The sequence below is a fragment of the Pagrus major genome, chromosome 8, assembly GCF_040436345.1.
Source record: "Pagrus major chromosome 8, Pma_NU_1.0".
NCBI lineage: Eukaryota > Metazoa > Chordata > Actinopteri > Spariformes > Sparidae > Pagrus > Pagrus major.
The window spans coordinates 14,976,922-14,999,984 of NC_133222.1; the positions used below are offsets into that span (position 1 = coordinate 14,976,922).

The 23,063-nt window shown below is 40.2% G+C and overlaps 2 protein-coding genes and 1 non-coding gene across 4 annotated transcripts; 2 read left to right on the top strand and 1 right to left on the bottom strand.

Annotated features, from left to right (window-relative positions):
* The first annotated feature begins 171 nt into the window (after window positions 1-171).
* On the top strand, window positions 172-260 carry trnay-gua (transfer RNA tyrosine (anticodon GUA)). The gene is given in 2 exon segments: window positions 172-208; window positions 225-260. It is a non-coding gene; the product is annotated as a tRNA-Tyr (tRNA).
* Window positions 261-2,127: 1,867 nt separating this feature from the next.
* On the bottom strand, window positions 2,128-9,043 carry hal (histidine ammonia-lyase). The gene is made up of 20 exons (XM_073472334.1): window positions 8,772-9,043; window positions 8,516-8,576; window positions 8,248-8,275; window positions 8,095-8,169; window positions 7,932-8,004; window positions 7,754-7,820; window positions 7,461-7,498; window positions 7,248-7,373; window positions 6,960-7,099; window positions 6,731-6,778; window positions 6,257-6,404; window positions 6,062-6,157; window positions 5,458-5,516; window positions 5,141-5,221; window positions 4,941-5,006; window positions 4,691-4,856; window positions 4,307-4,441; window positions 3,083-3,191; window positions 2,885-2,954; window positions 2,128-2,760 (listed from the first exon to the last, which is right to left on the bottom strand). Exons 1-20 carry the CDS (start codon window positions 9,016-9,018, stop codon window positions 2,629-2,631), a joined length of 1,965 nt encoding a protein of 654 aa, XP_073328435.1. The 5' UTR covers window positions 9,019-9,043; the 3' UTR covers window positions 2,128-2,628.
* LOC141001308 (ETS domain-containing protein Elk-3-like) lies at window positions 6,128-21,065 on the top strand. Of its 2 annotated transcripts, none has more exons than XM_073472337.1 (5): window positions 6,128-6,210; window positions 16,138-16,346; window positions 16,660-17,445; window positions 19,172-19,294; window positions 20,309-20,504. In XM_073472337.1, the coding sequence occupies exons 2-5, from the start codon at window positions 16,140-16,142 to the stop codon at window positions 20,405-20,407; spliced, it is 1,215 nt and encodes a 404-aa protein (XP_073328438.1). In that variant the 5' UTR covers window positions 6,128-6,210; window positions 16,138-16,139; the 3' UTR covers window positions 20,408-20,504. The 2 variants fall into 2 exon arrangements, with proteins under 2 accessions (XP_073328438.1, XP_073328436.1); XM_073472335.1 differs by lacking the exon at window positions 6,128-6,210 and adding an exon at window positions 12,079-12,367 and having other exon boundaries at window positions 20,309-21,065.
* The last annotated feature ends 1,998 nt before the right edge of the window (window positions 21,066-23,063 follow it).

Sequence of the window (23,063 nt, forward strand, 5' to 3'; positions counted from 1 at the left end):
AGCGAACATTCGGTACGCTAATTCGCATTAGCTAGCGTGTGGACGCACTTTCGTTAAGTGGCTTTAGACAAAATGTAACGAGGAGCAACATTATTTGACAAAAATGGTAATATTTTTTAGATTGGAGAGGCCAGCTTTAAAATCTGTAATGGGGATCCTATTGATATCGTCCCTTCGATAGCTCAGTTGGTAGAGCGGAGGACTGTAGAGGCGTCAATGCTGAAATCCTTAGGTCGCTGGTTCGAATCCGGCTCGAAGGAGACACGTTTTTATTTTTTGAACCGTATAATCCATTTATAATATGTCATCTCTAAAGAGAGAGACACTTGACAACGAATTTCGTAAATTAGGGTAAGGATTTTATTTGCAACTTTTACATCCTGCCCTGCTCGCATGGACTTTTCTAGGCTTACTTATTGTGGAGATGTCTGATCATGACCCACAACAAAGATATTTAAGTGGTCATCATGGTCATCCCTGGGCAAAAGACTCGAAATCCTTATTCTGTTTCAATGATTTATCATTCATTTTCTCATGTATAAAGAAAAATGGTCTGTTTATATACTGTCTAAGCAAAAAATACAAACCTACTGTCTCATAAAGGACAGCTATACTGTAGATCCTCATGTGAAATATAATTTAGACAACAGGCAAAGAAACATTACCGTGAGCTTTTGAGACTGGCAGGTTTTAGTGCTACTCTACAGGGGGACAGACTTTGTTGTGTGAGCTGGGTGAAACTGAGAATGAGGTTCATTTCTTGTTCTGTTGTCTTCAATTTATGCTGATTTCTTTTGGTTAGATGTTTATGGAGAACGTGCTGTGCTGCAGCCTGCAGACTGCAAGGCTGAATTGTTACATAATTGTAAATGAACATCAAATGTTAAACCTAACAACTACAAAGTAGATTCAACCATTATAGAGTTTTGAAAGTCCTCCCCAAAACACATACAACAGTATTACCCTGATTATGTGGATACTTGGATGGTTTGAAACAAGTGCAGGCTTGATATGCCATCTAACACTAGACGTATCTACATTAGTGCTCATAAATGTTTGCACATAAACACTTCTGACATACGTTGTAGGAAATGATGTTGGCAGTCTTCTATGTTTAATCAGAGCGTATTGTAGACTCGGCCTGTGTTTGTGGTTTGATCAAATGAAAAAAAAAATAGGCTAAACACACAATTATAAGTTCTGTATTGTAAGATTGAGCTATTTCTGTGCACAGCAAACTTCTGCCCCGTGTTACTATCTGTTTGTGTAACCTTTGAATTTGTTGACCAACGCTGCCTTTCCTGGTCTGTGACATACCAATTTACTTTCCACAGGTTCCTTCCTCACAGCACCTCAAGGTGGCAGGGTGGCTTCTCAGCCCGGACAGGTAAGGGCTGTTTAACTGGACTAGAAGCTGTTTACTTCCCTTGTTTTGTTCAACACACACAGCGAACACAAGCAGGGTGAGTGTAAACACATTCCTCTCTGTTTACACTGAGCGAATATGCAAACTAGATACTTGACTGAAAAGTAATTAGATAGCTTTTGGTGAACAGATGTACTCCTAATGAATCACAGGCTGATATTCATTGTTTCGGTTTTTATGAGTTTTGCTCATCTGATACCAAACAAAAGGGGGAACTTTGTTTATGAAAGTATATTTTATTTGATCTTTACATAACAGATAATTTAAACTGAATCAGTTAGTCGATTAATGAATTGATCGGCAGAATATCAGTCAGCAACTATTTTGACAATGGATCAGTGTTTTCAGTCATTTTTCATTTCACATTTGTTGGCTTCAGCTGTCCCGCTTGTTCCCCCTCAGTTAATCAGAAGCTTTGTGTCAAATCAGGTGACAGTTAAACAGATAAACCTACAACACTTTTTTCTTTGCTATCACTTCTCTGACATGTTGTAGCTGCACGGTGTCTTACACTCTACGGGTTTCTATAATAATATTACCTAACATCGTAATGACAAACAGTGATAGTAGATTATAGAAGTACTGATATTGTAACTAATATTACCATTACTGTTTGACTTTATAGTAAATGTACCAACATATTAACAGGAATAGTGAGCAGAAAGCAGGGTTAATACAATCATCCACACAGTTAAAGAATGCAGCTTTAAAAACTTTTATTCTTGTTGGGGATTTATTTCATTAAAGATGACAATCATTTAAACTTTAATATAATTACACCAGGAAAAAACATTTAATCTTAGCATTGTTTGTGCTACATCATTAAAAATATTTGATATGAAAATGGTACACAATGGCTGAGGTAGTCATGCAGCAATAAAAACTAAATTAGGCACATTTTAAAGGGACAACAAAGTTTAGATAAATACAATTCTAGTGCACAGTGGTGTAGCGTACGTTTGATACCCGATAATTACTAGAGAAATATATATAAAGCAATCCCAGTTCTTAAATTAAGATATCCTCCAGGATTAAAAACGTTTATGTCAGAAATCAAAGTATTAATTTAGTTTACAGTGGTCAAAACAACATTGCATCTTCAGTCAAAGATTTTGGTTGGTGTTCATTGGAATCCACAAAAGTGTCAATAAAAGATGTTTTTAATTTTAGTTGTTGCAAAAGAACAATAACTGGACATCCTTTCACTCATGACGAACACGCTTCCTCGGTGATGCTGGAGAGTCCAGAGAGAAGGCAGTGGGAGAGATGGGACGGGACTCTGGGATGTACTCTGACTGATACTTGTCAATATATGGTTTGGCCACATTCCACACCTAAGTAGAAAATATAAACATGTCATTTTAAATGACCAATTTTCCTTGAGTTTACATTCATTATACACATTTTACAGCCAGAAATCGGTATGACACAACTTCCTCCATGAGACCTGACACTTGCCTTCTGGTCAATTAGAAGACGGTGAACAGCTTCGATGTCTGGAGACATGAATCTGTCTTTGATCCATGGTCTGTTAGAGGCAGAACGGTTGAGATTATGAGACGGCCAGAAGTGGAACAGTGGATAAATATTAACTATCCCGCACATCATTTCAGCAGACTGAAAGTTGTGTACATTGGCCACATCTGTTTGACTTACTTGACAACACTGCGCACAAGTTCATAGACCCTCTCCAGTGGAGTGGTGGTACGAAGTGGGCGGAGGAACTCGATACCCTGACAGGCCGCCAACAGCTCTATAGCAAGAACTGATCACAGAAAACATCAGTTAGATTTGGCAAAATGTTTCTAAATAATTCACCTTTTGAGTTTGTTTGCTAAAGAATACTATTTTAAATGTCTTATTTAGTTTAGTCCACTTTTTATTGGTGATTATTTCAGTCACAAAATTAAAAATGTTACACGATAACTAATGTTGCTAGTTTCGGGATGTTGAATGACAATCCTTTGTTTGCTGTAAAGTCACATGGACTGAGTGAGTATGATGATAATAATATGATAATGAGTATTTTGAAAAGCTCTTTATAAGTTAACTGTATCATTATTATTATTATTGTTACATTTTGCGATCTATGTGTTCCTTAAAGAGAAAATGTTTTGATTCTGGGCAGAGGATGTAGAGATTGTGTAGCCCATTAAAGATGCTTTGCTTCATCCAATCTTTGAATTAGGCTTGCAACCTGAATGGGAATATCAGATAAATCAGATATTTTATGTCCATGTAGGGTAGCTACTGGACTCAACAAAACTCACAATACTCTTCCAATATCATTTAAGATCCTATACAGCCAGAAACAGTTATTATAGGTTGAAAGGCCTCTGTAGTCTTTACAGCTGTTGCTTTAGCTTTAGCTTTTCATATTGTCAAATTTCAAATTGGATTGGAGGCATTGACTTTGAATTGACCTAGTTTCATGGTTAACCACTAAATGAGTGAATAATTGATTCAAAACCATGAAAATTTTTGCTGATGCAGTTTTTATACACAGTTGTGTACACTGGCACGGTTTCCTCCATTTTAACCTTTGCACCTTTTTGTGGCAGAGGCCTCAGGATGTTGCTTCTTGTTGCTTTCAAAGATTAATTAAAATTTAATGATTATCAAATCTTTTCTAAAAAACTGCTGGAGACAATGACCACTGAACTTTAGCAGCTTCTGTAACTGCGGATGCTTTACTATTGCTTTAATGTTAGTTATTGATTTATTCAGTGTTATTTTGGCCTTTGGATGGATTGGTTCATTTGATGCCAGTGTAAAGTCCTACGGCACCCACATTAGAAAACCATAGCTGAATAAATTTTATTTTTTATGTGATAACATCACTGTGTTCAGCACTCAATGTCCATTTCTGTTTCAAAACACCTTGCTCCACGTGCTCTATGACCCTCAGGGCCTTCCTCGCAGCCCAGCCTCCCATGGACACATGGTCTTCTGTGGCAGCACTGGTGGACAAGGAGTCCACAGACGATGGATGACACAAAACTTTATTCTCTGAAACTAGAGAGTACAAAAATGGAGATCAATTTCAAGGTTCATGCTTAAAACATTGAGTAAAAAGAGACGTGAATACAGATAATTATAAAAATATAAAATAAAATAATGCTTAACCATGAATCTTTTGTTAAAAACATTCTAGCTGAAAGCCTTTACTCTATATTAAAATCTGTTGAATCTGCTTAGTAGCAACATATCATTATCTTCCCTGATAATCATGCTCCATTTTATTGTATTTCTTTGCACACTAACCCAAAGCAGCAGCAGTGCAATGAGCAATCATGAATCCTGAGTTGAGTCCTCCCTCATTGACGAGGAAGGCAGGCAGCTCACTCAGAGACGGGTTACACAACCTTTCAATCCTCCTCTCACTGATTGAGGCCAGCTCATGGACTGCAATGGCTAAAAAGTCCAGAGCCTAAGAGAGAAGAAGGGGCAATGAAAAAGACGAGAACAAAATCCACAACAAAGAAGATGTTTTATGAGTCACAAACATGTGTACCTTAGCTGGGTATTCACCGTGGAAATTCCCACCTGAAATGGTCTCACCTCTTTCCGCAAATACCATCTTAGAGGGCCGTTAAGAAAAATAAATCAAGTCTGGCAATTTATGGGAAAACCTTTGTGGTTGAACTAATTTGAGTACAGAGAAAAAAAGTGTAAACCATCTAGTTTTCTCGTCTTTGTACCAGGGAAGGATACAGGATTGTCGGTGGCGCTGTTGATTTCTGTATTGATGATGTTCTGGACAAATTTGATTGTGTCATTGGTGACTCCATGAACCTGTAAACAGAAGGGTATGCTCAGGAACAACTGAATACTTTACACACTCTTACTCCAGTTCCAACTACCTGAATGCTCTGCTTCAGGACTCATATGGGACCTATCACACGAGACCACCACAGAGTTTTTCCTTTTCCAAAATTGAGAGAGTGAGCATCGAGGGTGCACAGATTGTAAAGTCTTAAAGGAGAAACATGTGATTTTGGGATATATGAATAAACTCGACTTGAGGTTACCTGAGGACAACACCGCATGGTGTAGGCATCCTGGACTCTGTCACAGAAGCGGTGGCTCTCTGGAGAAACATACCAACACCAAAGACACACATTAAGTACTACATGTTTACGGGTGCTATGAAGGCATGAACACAGGATCCTTTCACTATGAGGCAACAGTGCTGCTCAGATTTTAAGTGTATAACAATACCTATGCGTGATTAATATATAATGTAATGTTATTTGTCTGTTTTGAGGGCAGCAACAATGATTATTTTCAGTATCAATTAATCTGTCGATTATTGTCACTATTACTCTTTAAAATGTCAAGAAATTGTTAAATATTCTCCTCATAATTACTCAGAGCCCAAAGTGAATTCTTCAATTTTCTTCTTTTGCCCAACCAACAATAAAAACAACCCAAAGACTCTATATTTATTGTCATAAGTGACAAAGACAATCAGAAAATCCTTACATGTAGGAAGCTGTAAACAGCTGATGTTTGACATCTTTGCTTGAAAAATGACTTAACATTTAATTGATTATAAAAAAAATGGCAGCTAATTTATTAATCGACTAATCGTTGGAGCTCTGTTTGTTTTAAAATCTGGGTCTGTCCTCTGACCTGCAATCTGGGACGGATGGTGATCAGAGTCCAGCAACGAGCGGAAGCGTTGGGCCACCTCTATCTGGCCTGGGTGAGGACGCAGTGTGTGGATGTCTGCAGGAGGAGACCAGAAAATGAAAACAGATACAGAAAACCTGAAGTTTGAGGTAAATATTTCTGTTTTGTGATTTTCTTGCTGCTGCCGCTGCTCACCACTATCAAAGGCCTTGGTGGTTCCTTTTAGCACCTCCAGAGTCAGAGCAGCAATGATGTCTGCCTGTTGAGCGATCGCCAGGGCTCGCTCCACGGCTTCCGCCCCCATAGAGGTGATCATCTGGGTCCCGTTGATCAGAGCAAGACCCTGTGTGGGACAGGCTGACAGTGAGATGGATGTATTTTTCACTTAAAGCAACAGAATGTAACTTCCTGGAGAAAGAGTCTCATTCCCAGATCATCAAATACTGACGCTTTCTCCAGGAAATAACATTTTGTTGCTTTAATAAGGCCACTAGGAGAAAGCAAGGCAGTGTGTTCTATATTGTGCTGTTTAATTGTAAATGTAAACACTTTTTTTTTGTTCTTTTAAACTCTGTATCTGAGAAACCACAATTCGTTCTCAGTGAACCCTGGGTCATTTTAGTGCAGGTCATTCAAATATGAGAGAGCACGGTGGGTTTTAAACATTACCTCTTTAGGCTTTAGTGATATTGGCTTCAGTCCGTGTGCCTCCAGGACCTGGCCAGAGATGAAAGGGGAAAAACATGTAAAAGGTTATGGGATCATCAAAAAGCAAACACGTTGTCCGATTGGACCTTGCAACCTTTCACTCTTACAAGCAAAATGCACATTTCCTGTAGCATTAAGCAAGTCATTGTTTTACAACAATGTAAAAGTCGTTATGACAACTCTATCTTACATATTTGGCATCTGCCCATCCGCTCTTGGGAGACCACATTTTACCCTCTCCCATCAGCCCCAGGGCCAGGTGAGAAAGGGGTGCCAGGTCTCCACTGGCACCCACTGTTCCCTTCTCTGGGACGAAGGAGAGGCAGGAGGCTGCAGGGGCAAAGTGAGATACAGATGAAAATCAGTTATATGGCAGTCAGCTTCCCCGATATTGATCCCTAAAGGAAGTTATCAGTAGTCGACTGAACTGAAGCTGATATCCCAGGTCAGCTAAGGTAAAATGAGGTCGGTGGTTTACCGTTGAATGCTTGGATCATGGCATGAAGGGTTTCCAGAGAAATTCCGCTGTGCCCTTTGGCCAGAACATTGATCCTCAGTGCGAGTAGCATGCGGGTTCTTTCTGGGCTCAGCGGGTTTCCCACACCTAAAAACAGTAACATTACACTGATGATGCTGAAACTCTTTGTCAGGCAATCTTAATTAGTGAGTGAGCTTTACAGAGTTGTATTACCTGCTGAGTGTGAGCGCACCAAGTTCTCCTGCAGCTCCCTGTGGAACGAGAAGTGAATAGCCAGCAATCAGCGCATAATAACGACTCATTCTCCAACAGAAGATCTGATGTTGACAAAGAAAATCAGAGCTCAAGACAAACACTTTACACTGGTTGCACTGGTGATCCTAACTTTTAAAATTAGACATGCTAAATTTCAGGCGCGCCGGTGCGACCAACAAAAATATTTAGTCGCACTTGACAGATTTTTGGGTGCATGTGGAACCCAGAGATTATGAAAATATTGTCTTTACTTGAGCTTGCTGACAGGAATGACAGTTCGGGCAAATTTCCCAAAACCTGTTGTGATTCCATAGACAACTGGAGGGAAAGAGACAAGAGATACAGATAAGTCAGACCGGATCATTGATTTCTGTGTACAGTAGCTGGTAAACATTAAAGAATTTAAGGTCTTTCTTATGTCATCTTTACCTTTGTTTTCTTTGACGATGGTGTCCAAAAGTTCTCTGGCTTGCACAACCTTCCTTTCTGCCTCTGCAGTCAGCTGAAAAATGTTGGCAAAGGGAATGATTAGGTTAAAGTTAAAGATTAGCACAGAGGAGCCATGACAACAAATACAATTGTCGATCATTACCTTTATCTTATAGAGTCCCCTTCCTAAATTGACCAGATCTGTCGATGTCAGGCTGTTCCCGTCCAGGGAGATATACTGCACAGGGAGACTCGTGTTACACAGTAGTAGTAGTCGGTCCAACATGTTTAAAACAGAGAATAATTATACACTTACTTCTCCTGGTTCTCTGTATGCTGCTGTACTGTTTCACACAGTCGGATTAAGGAACTTTCAGCAAAAACATGGTTGCCCTGTACTGGATTTTTATAAAACCTGATGTTATTAAATATATGACTCTTGATTTATTTTATCCCTTCAAAAGTTACTATTACCCATATTTCAAAACAGTATAATATCTTGAACAGAAACAGACTTTATGATTAAAAACAAAAGTAGTCATTGTAGTTAATATGGCACAAATACTAAGCAGGTTTAAGGATACAGATGAGAAACTCCAGGCTCACACGGGATAAAGTCAGGAGACATGGTGTCTCCTTCAATAGCTGTAAATACAGGATTATGATATACATTGTAAGTATTTCCTCTTATTGTTAGATAATGTAATTACATTTAATGTCGCATACCCTTGGTTTGTAACTGGCCATGCGCAATTACGCACAGCTAGTGGTAAAACATCCCCAATGTCCCACAAATGTGGTGCATACATTTCTGATATTTTAACTGCATACAGTCATTACCAAGCTCGACAAAGTCATTATCCTCCAGTACATCCTGGATGGTGTCATCCGCGTCCAACAAACCCAAACTCTGGCACCTGCGCACCATAAAGCGAGTGTCCTTTACAGCCGTGATGCCGCCGTTGTCGGGTTTGTTCTTTATGTAACGTTTGAGAGCTTCCAGGCCGAGCCACTGAATGGTGTTGGTGGTATCCCGGCAGGGCACTGCCAGCCACTCATCTCGGATGTGGACAGTAAAACGAGGCATTGCGCATCAGCCGGACTCTGCTGCAGTGAGCGCTGCTCGCCGCTCTCCAAGGTTCCACGTTCAGCCGCCTGAAGTTCAGCCGCCAATCAGACGCACCGCTGGAGAGCCACGCCTCCTCGTTGTCACACCGCTGGGGACCACTGACCTCCACAGGTTGCTCACTGAGATGTGTGGACATGTTGCGTTCACGTGATTTACACACAAATATGCATCAGCAGCGACAAAAATGGATTTGTTTAGGTGAAGGAGCCAAACGGGTTGAGTGAAGGTTGAAGGTTGAATTTTTTTATACGAGCCTCATTAATTAAGTATAACTGTATTTTACTTAAAGTGTAACAACCAAACCAATTACTGTTATTTCTTCAAACAATCAACAACAAAATCAAGGAAATTTGAATGCCTACTGATGCCTTCACTTGCTGTCAGACATTTCATTTGTGTGTGTAAATGTTGTGGTGGTGGAGACAACATGATAAACATTTGCAATTCAATTTGATGATTCAGCGTACTGTTAGGTGGTAGTGGTGCAACAATTAAATCTCATGATGCAATTACATCCGATTTTTCTGTAAAGATTCATCAAAATCAAGACCAAACCTTAAGCTAATCCCAAATTACTCTTTAGATGAGGTTATATTAGAGTCACACTGTTTCATAATAATAATTAAAAAAACATACATTACAGAACAGACATTCAGCCAGTCAGCTGGATGTTATTACAAACAAACATTTGTACTCAGGTCAAATATTGCAGACACATAACTACATATCACTACTACATGCACTGCTTGACCTGCACAGGTACACAGGTCCTTAAACAAACTAGCCGAGCGTATTTCATCAGATCCTCAGTGTAACATTACCTCTGGCCTACTGAGAGGCCATACACTAAAACAAACTGAGAAACAAAAGAGCTCAAAATCTGTTCTGTCTTAAATGTGGCACAATAAATCTTTAATGCCAAAAGTTTTTATTTCCCTTAGAAAAAATGAGACATGCAATTCTACTTGAACTTTAAATCTTTCTGCCTACACATAAACATCTCTGGTGTCCCTTTAGACCAAGTGGTCTTAGCTGAGTACCATGTATGTAACATGTATTTGCAACATCACTAATTCATGCCAGCTGAAGATCTTTGCTATTCCTATTTTATTCCTAGTACCAAATCAAGGCAAAAATAACTTCAAAAAATTAACTTAAAATATAAATCTAACCATCTCAAAGTTCATACTCAAACAGCTTAACATCTTATGCCAAACTTATAGTTTTTATTACGTTTTCACTGTTTTATAACATTTTCAACACTACTATGTATATATATATATATGTATATATATATATATATATATATATATATATATATATATATATATATATATATATATATGTATATGTATGTATATATATATGTATATGTATGTATATATATATGTATATGTATGTATATATATATATATATGTATATATGTATATGTATGTATATATGTATGTATATATATATGTGTGTGTATATATATATATATACTGTATATATATGACCCTTCAAATGTTGTTAACAAACACTTGTGACAAGGATATGTAACAGAGGCTATTTTACAGGATATTTTACATCATTGCGCTGAAACAGTAAAAATGGAAATGTATTCATCATAAATCACCCCAGGCATCTTTTTCTGCATTATTGTGTCAAAAACAAAAGTTTAGTATCAGCGCTTATTGGACAGTATATACATTGATATTGATATATCTGTGGTTGGCCAAGCCAAATATATCGGTCGCGCTCTAAAAAGCAGTTCCTGAATGTGCCTTTTTTCTTAAATGTATTGATTTTCAATTTTTCCCACAATAATTGAGGACACCAAAAACACACAGAAAATAGAAAAATATATACATACTAAAATGTACATACTAAAACTGAAAATATTAATTATATATTAAGAATAAAATACATATATACATAAAATTAACATAATAGGCATTATCGTATGAGTATTACAGTATGACAAGTCAAAATATGAAGACTTCAGAGTTGTGCAATTGTACTCATTTTTTGCACATATTTTCACAATTCATATACAGTCATACATAGGTATAGTAGTTAATACTGTAATATTAATAGTTTATTTATATATATATATATGTATATATATATATAGAGAGAGAGAGAGAGAGAGAGATACACACATATATACTGAAGTATATTACTCAAGTACATTTACTCAAGTACTGCACTTAAGTACAATTTTAAGGTACTTGTAATTTACTTTCTGCTACTTCAGACTTCCACTCGACTACATTTCGGAGGCAGATATTGTACTTTTTACTCACTATATTTATTTAATAACTTAAGCTATTATTCACTTTGCAGAATGTTGCTTTTACTTATTCGTTGTTTTTCTGTTATATTTGTCTTTACGCTACATCCTGTTTATTGTTACATGTCTTTTAATTTGTTTTATTTTACTGCATAGTTTCATTGTACCTAGGTATAATGACAATAAAGAAATCTTGAATCTTGAATTGCATGCTGCATTAGGGCCAAAGTAGCTCATTTTAAAAGTATTTGATCGTCATTCATAAAAACAACACTGATTTTGATATTCAGAAAAATGCTGAATATTGGATCTGATAATCAGTCAGATGCACACATACATGTAAATATAAGTATAATTTACTTTCATGTGTACTTTGTATACAGAGAATTACTTTTGATGCTGGAATACATTTAATATTAAATACTTTAAGACTTTTACTCAAGTTTTATTTGTATTGGCGACTTTCACTTTTACCAAACTCATATTTCAACATGACATCTCTACTTTTACTCAAGTATGACTGCTGTTGTTTGACTTCAGACGAAGTATCCCCACACTCTGACGCTGATTCAGTGCAATTTAACGTCGCACGTTGTGAAAATAGGACAAGCGCATGACTTTTGTGTCTGCGAATGTTGAGTGGTCGAAGTAACGAGTCGTACGTGAAAGCATCACAGTAGGCTTGCGGTACTGATGATGTCAGTTTACGGTCTGTAGGAGATTCTAACACCACATGTGTGCCGACACAGAGTAGACCTACTGCTGGCCGTCAGCGGGCAGGCAGAGGAGAAGAGGAGGGGAGGAAAAGTGTGTTTACACAGACGGCAAACTGCCTGGGGAATCGTCGGGGAGAGGAAGTGAGCCGGCTCTGTGTCTGCCTGCTCCAACTTCCTGCTCAGAAAGAGAAAAAGCCCAGGATCCTATTTCAGTCCAGCACAACTGTGTAGACCAGAAGCAAGCATGGAAAAACAAGGAATCACACCAGCTTCACCGTAAAGTTTCACGGAGGGAAAAGACCGAGTGAGAGATCGCAGGTAAGAAACAACAGCCTGACATGTTTGTTATGTATGAGCAGCGCTTTGTTGGCTCATTGGTAGCTCGTACGGGATAAAATGAGGCATGATTAGTCGTATTAGCGACTGTTTTCAAACTCCACATGAATCGTCTTTGGTGTAAAGTTTCCCCCCTGTGTGTTGAAGTCTTTGGATCGAGTGTGTTTTTTAAGTTTTAAAGCAGGAATAGTTAAACATTTAGACACGGACACAATCGTGCCGTCTTCCGGTCCGAGCAACATCTTGAAAATGAGTCAGTGGGGCAAGAAGAGTGATCCAGACCGATGTTACTGCAACTTCAAGTCCCGGATACAAACTGTATCCTCCCTTACAACAACAAAACAAAACAAAAACATGCAAAAACAAACTTGTAGCTTGTTTAGAGATGCTTTTCTTGCGGGCCCCTTGCTGGATTTTCCACCGTCTGCGAACAGGAAGAGAGCAGATTTAGTCATGGCTAAGTAATGTCTGCACACACACCATCTAATCTCATTAGGAGTTTCCGTTCAGCCAACACACTGGATGGCTTTGTGCGCGCAGCGAGACTTCTCAGTCCGAGCATCCGCAGCAGGGCTCCTGATCACCGACCAAAAACCACCACAATGCTCCTGTAATATTCCTAGAAAGAGTTATACAATGTCTAACAGAGGCTGTAGTTATCTCATTGTGGGGCCAGAGTGTGGGGCTTTTTTTTAATCTGTGTGGTAGTGTTATAACTGCAGTGATGTTATTATCACCGTATGATATTTAAAATCTCCCCTCTGAGGTGTTTTCTGACCCACAGTAGCAGCTCCATACTTCAAAATTTCCTCTGTGCTATTTGCAGCATCTCGCAAAGGTGAATGTTTATAAGTCACACTGGCCTAATTGTAGCCCTGTCTGCTCAGCGGCCCTGTATTGGCAGGCTTCACTTTTTTTTGCTTCAAAGTGTTTAAAAGCCAAAACCCAAAGTCTGGGTTCAGAGTGGGTTAAAGGGTGGAGCTGTGGAAAGGGGACAATGATCCGATCTTTTGACCCTCTCCCTTTGGGATTTTTGTGGGAAGTATGGCAGGACTAGGGAAATGCTCCCCTGCTGTGGGATCCCCTCTCCTCACTATTTGTCCTTGGAAGTAGAATAGGAGGAAGTCCTGACTTTGACAGGTTTGTAGTTTCACATGGCAGATAGAAAACTCAGGGGATGGCAAGTGTCGGAAATGAGTTCAGCCCTCCCTCCCTCTGCCTCTCCTCTCTGGGCAGAGACTGTTGAAAGGCCTGTCTGTTATTGTTTTTTAGCATCAGTCACTAATCTTCACATCAGACAGAAAAGACTACAAGATGAGTCAGTCAGATCAATCAGAAACCACACGTGATCGATGCCTTACTTTGACAAATTAAAGTGTTTCTTCACGACCTTGTTTATTTAACATAAATAGCCAAACTTCTCACACAAGCAGCCAAAGAAGAACTCTGGATGAATAATTCAAATCTATCTAAACTCGGGGCTTGCAAACGTCTTTATGTCAAGGACCCCGAGGATAGATGCACATTAGAGCACAGACCCGAGCTGACAGGATTGTGTTTTAAGGAATCGCTTAATTAATTTTATACTTTTAGGTTTGAAGATTAAAAACTCTTAATAATCAATCAATGATCAAACTAGCCTCACTACATTACAATCAATCAAAAACGGTCGATCTTTGTTCCAACTTCCAAAAATGTGATGAAAGTCAAAATATTCTATTCCTCCTTTTGTTGGGGGAATTATAATTTAGGATAGTAGATGTCTCATGGTTTAAGAATAACTGTAACTTAGACTACAGATAAACTATGAAACTGATTTACCTACTATTAATGTCAAAATGTCAGCTGAAATCTACTCAGTCACAATTTCTCAGACCCCAAGTGATGTCTTCATATCTTCAGATTGCTCGCTTGCCAGATCCAAAGTTTAAAACTCCAATATAAAATTGGTTTACAACTAGAATGGCACTCAGTAGAGTGCATACCTCTGCCAAGGCCCAACAATCGATACAATTCAATCAAGCCTAATCCAGTATCAAATAAAACCTATTTAAAATCTGTTGGATCCAGATTTTTATTAGATCCCCATCAAAATGTTCTCGCTCATAGATACCAGCCACCTTAACAAGCCCTATCTCGCGATCCATCCATTTATGCAGATCTGCACCTGCAGGTTTATGGGGTCTATTCTGGGCCAAGACCTATCCTCTAAGTTTCGTGGAAACACCTTCAGTAGTTTTTGTGTAATCCTGTTGACAACCCAGCTGGCTCCAGTCAGAGGTTTAACATCAGAAGGACGTTGAACTCCAACGTTGGACAGACTCTAAATTTAAATTAGAAATAAAAATTGGACTGAGCAAAACCCAATGTTGGCTTGACATCAACCACCAACATTGGAAAGACTTGGTTTTGGTAAACTTACCTCATGAGCAATGTTGGCATTCTACGTCGAATAACGTTGGTTTGAGACATCTAGAAGACGACCAAGTGTCAATGTTGGATGTCTTGTTGGCCTTGTCCTGACATTGACTTTTGGTCGCCTGATGTCGAAAAGTTATCAAATAAATGTGTAGGGGAAGTATAAAGTATCAGGAAATGGAAATACTCAAGTAAAGTACCTGAAAATTGTTCTTAAGAACAGTACTTGAGCAAACTGTACTTTATTTCATCACTGGTTGTTTGAAATTTTGACACAAAGAGTGAATATCAGTGCCCAATATCAGTTTTCAGTCTCTTTAATTTCTAAGAATCTGTATTGGCCCTGAAAAAGCCATATCAGTCGATCCCTAATCACAGTGACATTGGTGGTCAGCTGGGAACAAACAAACAAACAAACAAACAAACAAACAAAAACATAACCTCCTTGGCGGAAGAAACAATACATCATTAAGAAAAACATTTTTCCTTAATTAATCAATTGTCTATATTTTTGCCAGTTTATCATCTGTCATTTGACTAATCAATGAATCCTTTGAGCAATACTCTGGTGTTACTGTCTGTGGCGATAGACACACACACACGCACACACACACACACACACACACTATTAATATATGAGCTCCTAGCAGGCAGACAGGAGCTTCGAGGCTGCACATTCCTCTATTAAAGGAATAACCCACCCTGGGCCCGTCATACTTCCTGTGGAGAGAGGGCCAGGTTGAACCGCAGCATATTTCTGGCTTGAGCTGTTGTTCCTCCTTATATTTTTTTCTCCTCTGCTGCTGCTGCTACATTACACTACACTCTCTAACACACACTGTTCTATTCATCACCGGTCCACTCGTCCTTACAGCACATGTTACAGCTCAAACAGGCTGTTCCCCCTTCAGACAGTAACCTTATTTAGTCTGTATGTGGTAAAGAACGCTGGCAAGACAGAAATCAGGAAAATAGGCTTTTAATTAAGATGAAACATCAGCTCTTTTTGTGCAGTCTCCTTTAAATGCACAAGGTGTGTGTTTTTTCTTATCAACAATTAGTTTACACAGGTGTAAAATCTACAAAGTGATGAGCTCAGCAGGGTGCAAAGAGCTACCCAGCTTGTCTCCTTTTGAGGTTTGAGTTTGTGCTTATTCTGTCATTGTAGCATCTGGCAGGTAGCATAGGAGGAGGTAGTTTTAGTACTTTTTCTTTGTCAGCTGACGTCTCTGAGCGGAGAAAAAGTCCACAGGAAGAAGATATGAGACATCATCATGTGATAATGTTAAAAATAACCAACGGGGCTAAATCTTTTCATCCCTCCCTCGCTGCAGGTATGGACAGTGCCATCACACTGTGGCAGTTCCTGCTGCAGCTGCTGCTGGACCAAAGTCACAAGCACCTGATATGTTGGACGTCCACAGACGGAGAGTTCAAGCTCCTCAAATCAGAGGAAGTGGCGAAGCTGTGGGGGCTGCGCAAGAACAAGACCAACATGAACTACGACAAGCTGAGCAGAGCCCTGCGCTACTACTATGACAAGGTGATTCAAACTGACTGTGGTTAATGTGCAGGAGCTGCCTCTGTGTAACACCCAACTAGTCTTCAGTCCCTCTTACTGAAAGTACCACAACAAATTCATAGTTGTGCCTCTCTCTAAACCCACAATCTACCCTGATAGCCGCTTCCACTTCCTCTTTCTCATTAGATGCACAGTAGACATCCGCCTGTGACGTAGCTCACACACACAGTTGTTTCAGTCTAGTATTTGTCATCATCCCCGTGATAAACGACATGTCTTTTTTATTTTCATGATTAATTTTCCTCATCATTAATGGTATTTGTCTGTTTCACAGAACATCATCAAGAAGGTGATTGGCCAGAAGTTTGTCTATAAGTTTGTGTCCTTCCCTGAGATCCTGAAGATGGACCCCCAGGCCGTGGAGATGGGCCTGGCTTCCGGACGGTTTCCCCTCCAGGAAGGAGAGGCCTCTGAGCTGGAGGTAGAGGAAGAGGAGGAAGAGGAAGGGGAGGAGGAGGCCCAGAGGAGGACCCTGGCAGCGCTGGGGGCGCAGCAGTGTCGGAACGACTACCTCCGCTCAGGTCTCTACTCCTCCTTCAGCATCAGCTCCCTGCAGAACCAGCCGGAGCTGCTCCGTGCCCTGCGGGAGCGCCAGGAGGAGCCGCGCTCCGTCATCCGCTTCGGCACAAACGCCAGTGACAGGAGCTCCCCTCCCTCTGTCAAGCCCGAGTCCTTCATCTCCCCCAGGTTATCCAAACTCCACTCCCCGTCCTCTCCCCACACCCAACCCTCTCACTCCGGTCGAAGCTGGAGCCCTGCAGTCAAGGAGGAAGAGGAGGAGGACTCTGACCAGAGCGCTCAGCCCCTCAACCTCTCCTCTGGGCACAGGGAGCGAGCCCTGCAGCCTCCAGAGAAGAGCAGCAGCAGTGGCAGACGTAGCTCTACTACTTGTAGTAGTAGTAACCAAGGAGATGGACTCCCACCAAAAAGCAAAAAGCCCAAAGCTCTGGAGATCTCCGCACCGTCCCTGCTGCTCGCAGGGAGCGACATCGGCTCCATTGCCCTCAACAGTCCGGCGCTGCCGTCTGGCTCCCTCACTCCTGCCTTCTTCACAGCACAGGTGAGATGATTCAACCAGGTGATGGCTTGTGTGTTCAAGTGGCCTCTTCAGAGACGCATGAGTAGGCGGTTTAGAAACTCTAGATCATGATCGTTGGCACTTTGAAGGACTGGTGACCCATTCAACATGCCAGGTGTTTGTTTGAATATGATATGTGTTAACCTTAATATTCTACAGAACCGGAGGCGGCTCTCAAACCTGTTTCATCTCTATCCAGTCGAGACATGTTTACACACCTCAACGTCGCCCTTTGACACATTTTTCCAAGTCCTCATATTTCTGCCCTCTGTAATTGAAGGTACAGTAGAGATCATGTAACTCTGTGCCAGCCACAGCTGAAATACACTGCCCCCGAAAAATAATCAAATCTCAGAAAGAGAATAATTCTGTGATGCTATCTGTTTCCGTCCCTTGTGTGTGGTGGCCTGGTTGGCCACAGGGAGATGATGGGATCCATCCAGAGTATGATGTCAATGCCCCTAAAGCAGCGAGAGACATCTGACACAGCCTGGCATGTGTCGGTGGAAAGACTACTGCTACATTTATTTCAGTAGTCACTTGAGCCAACACATCCTCAAGAAACGCACAGAGAATGTATGAAAAAGTTAATGTCACAAAGCAATTTTATATCTGTTTGAACATTTTTGAGCAAATTTAGACTAATGAGTCATTGTCTGTGTTTGGTTTTGGATAAAACTTTTAAAACAACTTCGATAAACATTTCTGTGGGGTTAAAGCCAAAATTACTGCCCAAATGTTTATGTGCTGCAAATAACAGACCTTCGAGAAATATGTCTAAATTGAAGTTTGAGAAATAAAAGTGCGTGTAAAATGTAAACTGTGGTAAATTCAGTAGTAGATTTAAACCTCTTCTGGTTGTCCAGTTTCAAATGAGATGACTAGTGTGAGACGGACAGCGTTTTCTGTGTGAAATTTAGAACCAGATTCATCCAGCCGGGACATTTTGGTTTGTTTTTATCTTTGCCATAACGCCAGAGGCTCTGCTGCAAGCATCAGCTGCTATTTCATAATCTATTTCAGTTAATAATGTGTTGACATTGGAGCTGTTACAAAGAAAAATCACTCATGCCACATGAGAGACTTCTACATGCATGGAGAAAGGCATTAATGCTACACTCACACCGTCTGTTTATGAGGGCGCAAAAAGTGAGATCAGAGGAAAACGAGCGATTTACAGAAATCTTCTGCAAGTCCAACCTATGAGAGGGGGGAAGAGGCCCTAAGTGATGCCATATGCTCCAATAATTCCATTAATAATGGGAGCGGGGCTGGGTCCCTCTCCGCAACACTGGCTCACTTCTCTGAGGTGACACAGGGGAAAGTAGGGGGGAGGGGGGAGAAGACCAGGGGAGAGAGAGGCAGAAATTGATTTCATATGTTTTCTCTCTAGTTGGCTTGAGGACCCCCCCTCCCCTCTCTCCCCCCAATCAACAACAACCCCCACTGTCCACCTCCTCCTCTCCTCCCCACGTCACCCCTGTATTCTTGGGGAGAAACCACAGACTTCCTTCCTGCTCCATCAGTTTGTTTTTCCAAACGCCAATGCACGTCCATTTACCATTTCATTTCAGCATGTTTCGCATTACCGAAGCCCTCCGAGCAACGCTCTCCAACCAGTGTTTTTCTTTTAAAAAAATGTTGTCTTCACTCGTTTCTCGTATTTACACGAAGCTTCCCTCCCTCTGTGTCTCCCCCCCCCTCACAGACTCCCTCTGGTTTGCTGCTGGCTCACAGTCCGCTGTTGTCAGGCATCCACTTCTGGAGCAGCCTGAGCCCCGTCGCCCCGCTCAGCCCCGCCCGGCTGCAGGGCCACAGCTCGCTCTTCCAGGTAAGAAAGCACATACAGGTGTAGACACATTCAGTAGAGGAAGAGAGAGAGGGCCAAAAATAGCTGTAGATGAGAACTCAAAGGATTATTGTTTACTGGTAGTGTTTGGTGCCAAGGAGGAAGTTGTGAAGCGGTGCAGGTGAAATCAACACTGCTGCAAAACCCCCATTCTTACCAGCTGTTGTTAAAAAGACTGGAAAGATTAAGATGAGTCAATTCTAAGACATTTACAACAAGTAATAAAAGGATAAGCTCCAGTTTTATAGCCTCAACTTATATGGAATCATTTATTTTTTTATAACCAATATGACTATAATGTACAATAACATCCCCTTTTTATGATGTCTTGTCATTCATTGCCAGTCTAAATTCATTGCCAGTCTAAAGCAAAAACTCATCTTCTAGATGTTTACATGTTTACTTGACAGAAAGCTCATAGAAAACTTAAAAACAAGATGTTTTTGAAATCTGCAAAATAGCAGACAGCAACGGTTGTGAAACTAGTCGAGACTCAGTAAGCAGGTCCAGCAGAGGTGTCCTGTTTCAGCACTCGTGAGAGGGAGAGGAAATCCTGTGAATACTTCCTGTTTGAGCCCAGGGGAGGCGGTTTGAACAGGGTGGACTGGTTTGAGAGCTGCTCCTCATTTGTGAAACACACACACACACACACACACACACACACACACACACACACACACACACACACACACACACACGCACACACACACACACACACACACGCACACACACACACACACACACACACACACACGCACACACCACACCCCCTCCACAAGCACACACACCATACCGGATTCTCTGTGCACAAATAATGTTGACTTCTCCTTCTGTTGTTGAGGTAGAGGGGACAGAGACGAAAAGGAAGAAGCACAATGAATAAAAAAACAGGAAACCAGCGCAGTGACAATGCTGCAGTTCCTCACCGGAAAGCAGCTTTCAGAGAGCCTCCGTCCCCTCCCCACTAACTCTCAGCCCCTTTCTCTTCCTCCACAGTTCCCCAGCCTAATCAACGGACACATGCCTGTCCCCCTGCCAAACCTGGAAGGAACACCCTCCTCTCTGCTCCTGTCCCCCACCACCCACAAATCCTGATCCAGGGTCTGTGAAAAACCATCTTCATCCATCTCTTGTCAAAAGTTTCTCATCATTATCATCATCTGCAGCAGCGGTCTCTGTTAAATTTTGCTTCAGAAAAGTCCTACGAGACAGTATGTGACCTCACTTTTTTGCACTTGCGTTGCTTCAGATTCCAGTGGTTGAAAGCACTTGGTAAAAGCCATACGCCACGATGTCTGTGAGACGTCTTGGCTCTTTGTGATAAAAAACAGCACATTTCCACATGACCCTGTCCACGATGGACAGTAGTGACGTGTAGCTAGCTGCAGAAGACTAGCCAGCAGCTCATTCTGCGCAGAGAGCTTGGTTGTTTTAATCTTGTTTTGTTTTTTTTAAATCTTTTTCCTTAAATGTTCATCACAATGTGAAAGCAGTCATTTCACTTGTATGGTTTTGTATGTATTTTATGCACTATGCTTCTCAGATAGTACCGGCTGTGCCTTGTTACCCTTTTTTTCCCCAAAACCTTTTAATGAAGACGAGATTTCAAATCAATGAAAAACCTTTGTAACACTTGTAATGTTCTTTTTTTTTATACTGGACTTGGTATACAGTTTGTATTCTGTATAATTTTGTATTGTGAAGAATGTCTTTTGTCATTTTCAATAAACAAAGCATTGAATGCTTGAACAGAGTGACTTTGAATTAAATATTTTAAAGTAGCTAAAACAAAATCCACAATAGACTATAAACTATTTGGTTACTTGTTGCAGCTCTATCAAATTAATTGCCAACTATTTTGATAATTAATTGATTTCAGTCATTTTTGTAAAGAAAAAAAGTCCAGCTTGTTAAATGTGAATATTTTCTGGTTTCTTTACTCTGTGACGGTAAACTGAATATCTTTGGGTTGTGGACAAGACATTTGAGGGCGTCATCTTGTGCTTTGGGAAACACTGATCGACATTTTTTGTAATTTTCTGACCAAACAACTAATCGATTAATCATGAAAATAATCAAGAGTATTAGAAAATAATAATAGTCATTGGTCGCAGCCCTAATGTACAACAGGGGTCATTACACCTGGGCCCTCCCAGTTCATGTCATGGATTCTCTTGAGAAGAAAACTTGGCTCAATGCACAAATTATTTCACAATTTCAAACTTCTCTAAACTTGTTTCTGACAACTAGTAGCATTGGAAATCAATGACGCAAGTCTGAGCTCATCCCACCTAAAACAAGTTTGGGCAGATTATTGCAAAATGGATTGCGATATAATCTGACGTATTTAAAGAGTGAAATCACACTTCATTTCATCATGGAGCGGTTTGATGTGAGTGAGATCATGGAGCCCTGCTCGATTGAAAAAAAGCCAGTAAGAAAAAAAAAGCCTGCACTAATGGAAATGTTGTTTTTTCAAGTTTGGTTGAATTGATGTCAGGAATTAGTTCAGAAAAGTTTGAAATTGTGAAATAATTTGTATTGATTTGAGGAACTATGATAAATATTTTGTCCAGGAAAAAGATGACATCATCCAATGTGCAACAAACCAAACCACTACAAACTGTAACTTGCAAATTTCCTGAACTCGATCGAGGAACCTAAAAAAGAAGGAAGTGTCATGACGTCGGTGAATCTTTCTTTGGTGCCAGATTGTGTTGTCAGTTGTATTGAAGTTAATGGGAGATGCATGGAGAAACACTAAAACCAAACCAAACGGGGCAGGTCCGACCAAATATAGCTGATGAGACTACAATTACACTGCGAACAGGAGCCTTTCCCAAACAAAATCTAGGGAACAGCGTGGAGATTAAAAAAAAAAAAAATCAGTGGTTAACCTACTCTCTGAAGTGTGGTCTTTCATTTTCTAGAGGCATTTCTTCATCAGAAGTCATATGACATACTTGAGATATGTTGGGTTTTAGTGTTTCTCTATGTACCTCCCACAGACTTCAATACAGCCAACACCACAATGCAAGATTTGGTGACGTAATGACCCCTTCTTTTTAAGGCTCCTTGAAAAAAACGGTCTCTTTAGGTGTCATACAGATAGAAAATCTTAAATTTAACAGTACAAATCTCTTCATATCTTTATGAAAATAAAACCATTGAATGTAACATTTCAGTCAGTGAAAAGCAGGAAGAATTAGCTAATTTAAAAACATATAAATGATGGTGTAATATATCTAACCGATATATCAGTTGTCTTATTTATCACAGTTATGTCAATATCGGCAGCATGGACATGGTGCAGAAAGCAGTGAACTGAAACAATAAAGTTTATTGTTAAACTGTAAAATATCCTGTTTCACCACATTTGATCGATCACTGCAAAAATATGTGTATATCCCTCAGTATATCTGTTATATCGGCCCCAAGAACTGCATATCAGTCGGGCTCTATATGCAATAAATAGTGACACTTTCACGTAAAAAAGTTTCAAGGAAATTAAAATAATCCTTTTTGGTCACAATATCTTGAAATAAAGAGGATAATTCAGCTCCAAAGCCATAAATAGTAAGACCTGTGGCACATGAAAATCTTTGAAAAAGATTTTAGAAAGAATTTATCAGTTTTAATATTTTTTCTTTCCCATGACCCGAACTGAGAAAAGTTCTGAATTCTGGGTGAGTTGGCCTGGAACGACCCACAGGTGAAAACAAAACAAAACCAGTTCATATGATTTCTGTTT

Coding starts and splice junctions, on each gene's coding strand:
- hal (XM_073472334.1), bottom strand. CDS start 9,018: ATGCCTCGTTTTACTGTCCACATCCGAGATGAGTGGCTGGCAGTGCCC. Junction 5,222..5,457: donor CCATGCGGTGTTGTCCTCAG/GTAACCTCAAGT, acceptor TTCTGTTTACAG/GTTCATGGAGTCACCAATGA. Junction 4,857..4,940: donor ACGGTGAATACCCAGCTAAG/GTACACATGTTT, acceptor CTTCTCTCTTAG/GCTCTGGACTTTTTAGCCAT.
- LOC141001308 (XM_073472337.1), top strand. CDS start 16,140: ATGGACAGTGCCATCACACTGTGGCAGTTCCTGCTGCAGCTGCTGCTG. Junction 17,446..19,171: donor CTGCCTTCTTCACAGCACAG/GTGAGATGATTC, acceptor CCCCCCTCACAG/ACTCCCTCTGGTTTGCTGCT. Junction 19,295..20,308: donor GCCACAGCTCGCTCTTCCAG/GTAAGAAAGCAC, acceptor CTTCCTCCACAG/TTCCCCAGCCTAATCAACGG.